Raw genomic sequence first — 8,729 nt, 5'->3', positions numbered from 1 at the left:
ATGCAGATCTCCAACATTCCTCTTTTTGGTATTCTTCTGTTCTTAAATCTGCAGCTTGTCAGCGCATATCCGGCCTCCAACCGGTTAATGACCAACAGTGACATTGATGTCTTAAAGGTACGTGAGCCTTAATAAATGATGTTTAGGTGCGATGTGTGTTATACACCGAAATAGTTGAGATATCCCTTGAACGTTATAAATCACGCATACGATGTTTGTGCGTGACTCAAACTTGTGATTGGCGTTGCAGGTACTTCTTCATCGACTTGAAGAGTCAATTCCTGAACGGAGGGGGGTCGATCGAGTCCCGACAGAGACGACAGAGGACCTGAATCTCGAAGACACCGCGTTGCTGAAGGAGGATGATGGGGAGCAGCAGTCACAGACCAGGTTGTCCGAGGCTGAAATAAGAGACTTTCTCTCGGCTCGGAACCTGAAGACGGTCCGAAACGACTCCCGGAGGTCCTCGGGCTGCTTCGGGCGGAGGCTGGACCGGATCGGCTCGATGAGCTCTCTTGGATGCAACACGGTCGGAAGATACAGTAAGTATCTCCCGAGTTGTGGATGAAACTTGTTACGTTTCTAATTTAGTGACGTTGTCTGATGTCAAAAGCCAGAGTTTTCATCGAATGACAGTGAGAATAGGTAATTGCTCTATTGTCTTATAGCTTTCTCTGTTTTTCAGATCCAAAGAAGAGATGAAGTCTTACCAAGTAACCTGGAACAACGTCATTACATACCAACGTGTATTCTTATTTAGGTGACATATTTATTTCATGATATTTATTGAATTTTGTTGATTGCTCTCCAATATATTTATTTGACCGATTTTACAGTGTTTTAAAGTATTATGGTATTATGCTGTACTATTAAACAATTCAATAAATGTTTACAATTGCGCAAAAAGGTCATTGATTCATTCCTTTTTGTACCAACCGTAATATAATGATCAGAAATACATGGCAATAAGGCACAGGGCAATATCAGAATCTCCAAAAAGGAAAATGATAATCTTCCATAATACCGATGCATGTTTCAAAGACAACAGGCCTACACCATCACAGACAACATGTCTACACCATCACAGACAACAGGCCTACACCATCACAGACAACAGGCCTACACCATCACAGACAACAGGCCTACACCATCACAGACAACAGGCCTACACCATCACAGACAACAGGCCTACACCATCACAGACAACAGGCCTACACCATCACAGACAACAGGCCTACACCATCACAGACATGTCTACACCATCACAGACAACATGTCTACACCATCACAGACAACAGGCCTACCCCATCACAGACAACAGGCCTACACCATCACAGACAACAGGCCTACACCATCACAGACAACATGTCTACACCATCACAGACAACAGGCCTACACCATCACAGACATGTCTACACCATCACAGACAACAGGCCTACACCATCTCCTGATCGTTCGTAATCGTAGGCCTGCAGAGCATTGTGACTTGAGGTGTACGATCAGCGGACTGGTTATAAAAAAATAAAAAAAATAAAAAAATATTTAGCAGACGCCTTTATTGAAACCGACCTACAACAAATGTGTCAAAGTAAGTGAATCATCTATCCATCTATCGGTCATCATAAGAAAAAGTAATCTATTCTGGGACCAGGGGCCATTGGCAGTCACAATGATTTACAGTAGAGAAACTGTACAGGGGGATAGTGGGGATGAAGAGGTCTTTAGGAGGGACAGGTAAGGTGTAACCTGAAGAGATGGATCTTCGATCTACGGCGATGTAAAGTAGTGACTGCAGTCCTGACAGCAGCGCTAAGCTCGTTCCGGGAGATGGAGGCTGGTGGGCCGGTCGATCTGAAAGACAAATAAGAGCATTTCCCGAACATTATACAGAAAGTTTAATAATATAACAATAAAGTACAAAACATTAGGGTAGAAATTGTAGCATAGCCTACACAGGGAAGAAGGCTGCTGACGGAAGTCGTCTCCATTCAGCACCATGGAGAGCGCTTCTCCTCAAGCGGTCCCTTAGCAAAAAAATAAAACGCCCTCCTTGAAATGTAATGCATTATGGAAAAGTCCAAAGGACTTCGTGACAATTTTGTACGAAGTGATCGGTCATCGTTACTGATAACCTGGAGCTTCCCATGATATGGGCGGGCGACATTTGGGAACGAACGACGTATTTATACACATTATGCCAAACATGCAACTCATCTGACGACAAGCCGACGATCAGTTTAGGATTGCCCGCTCCTCTGAGATGTTAATGACCTTAGAGCTCATCTAGTTATGGTAATGTTATGGTTCAGGTTATATTCAAGTATCCCACATGCATAAGCTATATTGTAGCCATTATTATTGTGGCTACATTACATTGTTGATTTTATTGTTACTTGTTGCACTGTTGAGGAGCTAGCTTGCCCAAAGCATTTTATTACATCGTCTATGGCTGTATTCTGTGTATATGAGAAATACACTTTATTTGATTTAATCATAACCCTACCGCTTGAGATTAAACATTTTATCCCTGGAAAACACCTGTCATAGCCTTCATCTTTTCATTCATTACTTCACCTCTCATTTGAGCAAGCAGTAGCATACTGGATGACATACAGTACAGGCCAAAAGTTTGGACACACCGTCTCATTCAATGTGTTTCCTTTATTTTCATGACTATTTACATTGTAGATTCTCACTGAAGGCATCAAAACTATGAATGAACACATGTGGAATGATGTACTTAACAAAAAAGTGTGAAATAACTCTAAATATGTCTTAGATTTTAGATTCCTCAAAGTAGCCACCCTTTGCTTTTTTGTTGTTAATAAAATAAAAAATTGTTTTGTTAATAAAATATATAATAATAATATTAAATATATATATAATAACATATTATTATTAACACATATTATATTTAATATTATTATTATATATTTTATTAACAACAAAAAAGCAAAGGGTGGCTACGTTGAGGAATCTAAAATATAAGAGTTATTTAGAGTTATTTCACACTTTATTGTTAAATACATAATTCCTATGTGTTCATTCATAGTTTTGATGCCTTCAGTGAGAATCTACAATGTACCAAATAGTCATGAAAATAAAGGAAACGCATTGAATGAGAAGGTGTGTCCAAACTTTTGGCCTGTACTGTACCAACTTGTGTATTGCAATAAATAACATTTTAAGCTTGAATGTGTCATGGTAATTCACATACTGTATTGAAAGCCTGCTTGGGTGGTACCTTAAAAGGTTTTCTTTCAGCTAACTACCACCTGGAAAAGGTATAGTGTAAGTTATGCCCCCTAAATAGAACAGCAGAGCATGTTTAACCCACTGTGGTACCCACTATGTATGGGTTAGGAGTGAGAGCAATGCAAAGTATTTGTGTAGCGGATGCATTCTTGGTCGTGTACATCATGTCTGAGCTCAGGCACCCAAGACTGCTCCTGAGGTCAGACACTGTTTACCTCCCCCCCCCCCCCCCCCCACACACACACACACACATCACTAGCCACCCCACCGCCACTTAAAAGGACATTTTACCAGCAGCCTTATCAGTCTGAAGTGTCGGAATGCACTTGTGACAATCAACGAAATGATGAGCCACGAACACCAGACTGTCATGGGTGTGTGTGTGTGTGTGTGTGTGTGTGTGTGTGTGTGTGTGTGTGTGTGTGAGTGCCTATATAAGAGAGCGCACTAACAACATGCCATAGCGCTAAATAATTCCAGCCAGAGAGGGATCAGGAATGGTGGGGACAGCAGCAGTACAGTGGGGGCTTCTTGTCCTGCTTTGTCAACAGACGCTGGTGACAGCCCATGTGTTGGGCAGATCCTACTCCACCAGCGACCTGGCCCAGCTAAAGGTACTGTACTGTAGGTAGACCTGGCCCAGCTAAAGGTACTGTACTGTAGGTAGAGGACTGATTGATTGCCTCTGGTGGATTCATAATGTTTTTAAAATTAAATTGGAGGGATGTTTTATAATGAGTCTGGCATAGCAGCTAGTCTGACAGAAAATGCTTGGTGACAGATAATAATATAATATATATATAATATAATAAAATCTAGTTTTATTTGCCATGCAATCAACTTGGGAATGTGGTATGTTTTGCTCCAGGCATGGTTTGGTAGATATCAGCTAGATAAGGCATATGGTATGTGTGACCTTATGCACATACTATAATGTCTACATTTTAGATATTGAATGGTGATCCTATACTTCTTTAATGTGATTTTCAAAACAAAACAACCGTTTGTTGCTTACAGTATAACTGTTTTTAGCTCCATTTATATCAACGGCTCCATTCATCTGTTTTGTCTGTGATCCTACAGTCATGTCTGGCTGTGAAGTGAATTTATCAAGTTCCCAAAGTGAAGCAGAAAACTAGTGAAACTGAAACTAGTGAAAGCAAACGCTTTGAAAAACAAGCCATAGAAGAAACAAGCTTATAGAAGAGGGTTGTGAAACATTTCCTGTTCTACCTACAGAGTTTACTAGAGCGATTTGAGGAGACCCTGGACACCCTGGTCCAAGCAGAGGACCCGGTGCCGGTGGACTATGAGGGGGGGACTAACCCGGACCTGGACCGTGGTGGTCAGAGCAGCCTGGGGTGGGACAGGGACCGAGAGGCCCAGAGGCCTCCCCCTCCTTCCTCAGTCGTACAGGAGCCAGAGGAGGACTACAGTAAGGCCCGGGAGAGTCCCAGGTACCGGCTGCAGGACGTGCTGATGGCTGCCAGGAGTAAGACGTCCGGCTGCTTCGGGGCCCGGTTGGACCGCATCGGGAACTCGAGCGGTCTTGGCTGCAACCGAAAAGGTAGGAGGGCTCGTGCAGAATGGAAGAAGGAAACAGTTAGCAGAATCAGTTGATGTGTGTGACAGGGTCTGGTGAAAAAGACCCCAAGTAAGGCAATGTCATTTTTCAGTTCATTACAGATTATGAAAGTGCAGATTGTAAGGTTTCAGTAGTTGAAGGAGATTATTATCTTATTTGAATGTTGCTACACCTCAAACCTAATAGTGGAGAAACGCGCTCTGAATCAAAACACAAGCAAAACAGCTGCTAGTAGGCTAGTGCTAAAAAGGAACTTCGCTACGAACATCTAACTGCATGTTTAGCACATCACAACATGCTGATAGAAAACATGCTAAAAACACATAACTACACATAATTAGATGATCACACAGTCCTTGCTTTTGAACACGTCCTAAAACGTATGTTTTTTTACAAGCCATGTATCACTTATCCCCCCCAAAAAAGAGAGAAGCTTTTTGGTCATTTGTGCGACTTGAGAATTGCAGACACACAACGCTTTTCACCAGACCATGTCACGTGTATGAAGTATGAAGGGCAGTGACAGTATTTAACTAACTCATTCCAATTAGCGGGAGTGTTTCAAATCACCAAGAGTACTTTTATTTTATTTCATGTATTCCAATTCTTGTTTTTTGTGTTTTTTTTCTAGGATAGGATGACAATGAACATTTCCAAGGATGCAACTTTGTCATTGATGCTCTTGACATGAATAAAGTCATGGGATCAGAACACAGACCTCTGCTTACTTCACTTCAGTTTCTGTCCTAAAGTATGTGCACGTCCAACCCACTGGGACAATTGTAGCACCTAAATCACAACCTGGAAAACAAGTGTAGTGGTTTTATATCATGTTATACTGAGAAATGTAAGTGTCTCTACAGTAGGGGCGAAATCTAGCACTCAAGGAAGGCCCATTTCCTTCCTGTAAGGGATGAGCCAAGATCTGTGGCGCAGTGAATAATTCTGACTATGGACAGGGCCCATAACTTATGTAATCACAGATTTGTATAATATGATTGGTTCCCAAGAATGGTGACCTCATGACCAAGGACAGTTCTATAAATATGAGTCCCAGCCATCGTTGGGGGCTTCCTGCTTGTTTCTGGCTTTTGGGCTATTGCTTATTGCTTAATGGTCTGCTCATTTATCTCTGCGCTCATGTAAACTTGGCTTAATAAAAGGCCTCTTTGGAGACAATTGATCTAAGCTCTTTGTGCTTTGTAAGTTCTACTAAATCTATTAAGAATCAATTATATCCACAACACAAGCATAGGGTGCTTAAATCCTGGATGCAAGATTTGTGTAAACATTTGTATCTGAAATCAGCATTCTGCCCTTTAGGCCCCTGACAAGAGATTTCACTGGTCAGGATAAACTCCTGAACTTACTCATCACTCTACTACAGTGATAGAGGTGCCTTGAGAAGTTGAGAATTCTCCTCAACTGATGACTGTAAGTCAGTGTAGGGGCACGTCATAACACCCTTAAATACATCTCTTGACAGTGGTTGAGGGAGCAGATGAGATCCAAAACCCCTGTCACTTATGGGGCTCCTCAAACAGTTCCTCCAGGGTCCTGCTGCAGACACAGGGGGCATCTCAATAGTCACCTCAGTCATCCTCACAGATCTGAAAGTACTGTATGTCCAAGTGAATTGCCCATATACTATGTCCTTCTATCTGTTTCTTTTAAACACATCAGTGCAGACAAAAGCAAGAAGGTCAGACGAGAAAGCCATGTTAGACTATTAGGAGGCTCCGTCCATCCTACAGAGAGAGAGAGAGAGAGAGAGAGAGAGAGAGAGAAAGAGAGAGAGAGAGAGAGAGACAGAGAGAGAGACCGAGAGAGAGACAGAGAGAGACAGAGAGAGAGAGAGACAGAGAGAGAGAGAGACAGAGAGAGAGAGAGAGACAGAGAGAGAGAGAGAGAGAGAGAGAGAGAGAGAGAGAGAGAGAGAGAGAGAGAGAGAGAGAGAGAAAGAGGGCATCTGTAAGCCTGTTCTTACTGCTCTCTCTTCAGCATCTGCATGTTGGCTACAGTATGTATCAGAATCAGAATCAGAATTGTTTTTTATTACATCTAATGTACGGGTACACAGAGTCAAATTCTTAGGTTCAGATTCTTCGACATTGGCATTGCAGCAGAATCCAAAAATCAACAATAATAGAAGAAAGCAGAATGCAAAATCAACAATCAACAATAGCAACAATAGCAGCAATAGCAGCAGAATACAAAATCAACAATAATAGAATAAAGTAAAATGTCAAATATATACAAATAAGTAAGGCAATTAATAAAGTAGAATAAAGCAATACAGTGATAGAGTGATGGTAGTCGTACTACAGCGGGACCAGTCGTACTACAGTAGAACAGTAGTGCAAAATGTTGTGCAGGTTACAATGAGATGAAATGCAATATCACCCAGTATGTAATAATATACTTCAGATATGATACAGCACAGGATGCAAGTAGTAGTCAGGTGGCGCAAAATTCTGTGCAGGTTACAATGAGATGAAATGCAATATCTTACAATATACAAGTTGTACAAGCAGTATGCCGTATAGTACAGACATGTAGCAGTACAGGAAGTTCAAGTAAAAGTAGTGTTCAAGTAATCAGGTAGTCATAATATATATTATCTATGCAGTAGGGATGGTTTGGGGGAGACAGTCTTTTGCTTTCTTCCAGTGTGTTTCCCCAGGAGCCTGATTTCTTGAGGGAAATAGCTGTTTGACATCCTCTGGGTTTTAGCCCCGAGGCTACGGTACCGTTTCCCCGACGGCAGTAGTTCTAACAGTTTCTAATTTGGATGGCTGCGGGCCCTGATGATCCTGAGGGCCTTTCTGACACACCGGTCGCTGTAGGTGTCCTGGATGGAGGGAAGCTCACAACCACTTATCTTCTCGCCTGTCCTCACTACCCTTTGCAGCGCTTTGCCGTTTTGGGCAGGTCAGTTCCCGTACCAGGCAGTGATGCAGCCTGTCAGGATGCTCTCGGTTGTGCTTCTGAAGAAGGTCCCCAGTATCTCAGCCGAACTTTTTCAGCCCCTTGAGATCAAAAAGGTGTGTGGTTGTGCTTTTTTCACCACTTGGTTGATGAGGTCGTTGGTGACGTGAACCCCCAGGAACTTGATGCTGTTGACTCTCTCCACAGCAGACCCGTTGATGGTGATGGGGTCTTGTGCCTGCCTATTTTTTCCTGAAGTCCACCACCAGCTCCTTGGTCTTGTCAGCATTGAGAGAGAGGTTATTGACCTGGCTATACTGAGCCAGGCGGTCGACCTCACTTCTGTAGCCCATCTTGTCACCGTCGGTGATCAGGCCAATCACTGTCATGTCGTCGGCAACTGTGTTGGAGCTGTGAGTGGTCACGCAGTCATGGGTGTACAGGGAGTAGAGGAGGGGGCTTAGAACACAGCCTTGGGGGGCTCCTGGGCTGATGGTCAGGGGGGCGGAGGTCTTAGAGCCCATCTTCACCACTTGTTTTGGGTCTGACAGGAAGTCCAGGATCCAGTTGCATAGGCTGGGGTTGATGCCTAGGACCCTGAGCTTGCTGTAGAGTCTGGAGGGGACAATGGTGTTGAATTCTGTGCTGTAGTCTACGAACAGCATCCTCACATAAGAGTTTCTCTTATCACGGTGGGTGAGGGCTGTGTAGTGCCGTGGTAATGGCGTCATCTGCCGATCTGTTTCCTCGATAGGCAAATTGGTGAGGGTCTAGGAAGGGTGGCAGCTCCCCGCAGATCAGGATCTTGATAATCTTCTCAAAGCATTTGCATACTAGAGCAACAGGGTGAGAACAACAGGGCGCCAGTCGTTGAGGCATGTCACCTTACCCTTTTTCGGTACCGGGATGATGACAGATGACTTGAAGCAGGAGGGCACTATGGCCGTGGAGAGTGAGTAGT

The 8,729-nt window shown here is 43.2% G+C and overlaps 2 protein-coding genes across 2 annotated transcripts; both read left to right on the top strand.

The window, feature by feature from the left end:
- On the top strand, positions 1-764 carry nppb (natriuretic peptide B; the record flags this gene model as incomplete). The annotated part of the gene is made up of 3 exons (XM_080534362.1): positions 1-117; positions 251-546; positions 686-764. The coding sequence occupies 3 exons, from the start codon at positions 1-3 to the stop codon at positions 762-764; spliced, it is 492 nt and encodes a 163-aa protein (XP_080390488.1).
- A 2,988-nt stretch (positions 765-3,752) lies between these two features.
- On the top strand, positions 3,753-7,987 carry nppa (natriuretic peptide A; the record flags this gene model as incomplete). Its single annotated transcript, XM_080534361.1, has 4 exons — positions 3,753-3,869; positions 4,495-4,822; positions 7,772-7,884; positions 7,976-7,987. 4 exons carry the CDS (start codon positions 3,753-3,755, stop codon positions 7,985-7,987), a joined length of 570 nt encoding a protein of 189 aa, XP_080390487.1.
- Positions 7,988-8,729: the final 742 nt, after the last annotated feature.

Source organism: Nansenia antarctica, assembly GCF_963989245.1.
Source record: "Nansenia antarctica genome assembly, chromosome: 6".
NCBI classification, from domain to species: domain Eukaryota; kingdom Metazoa; phylum Chordata; class Actinopteri; order Argentiniformes; family Microstomatidae; genus Nansenia; species Nansenia antarctica.
This window is presented reverse-complemented; position numbering and strand designations above follow the sequence as displayed.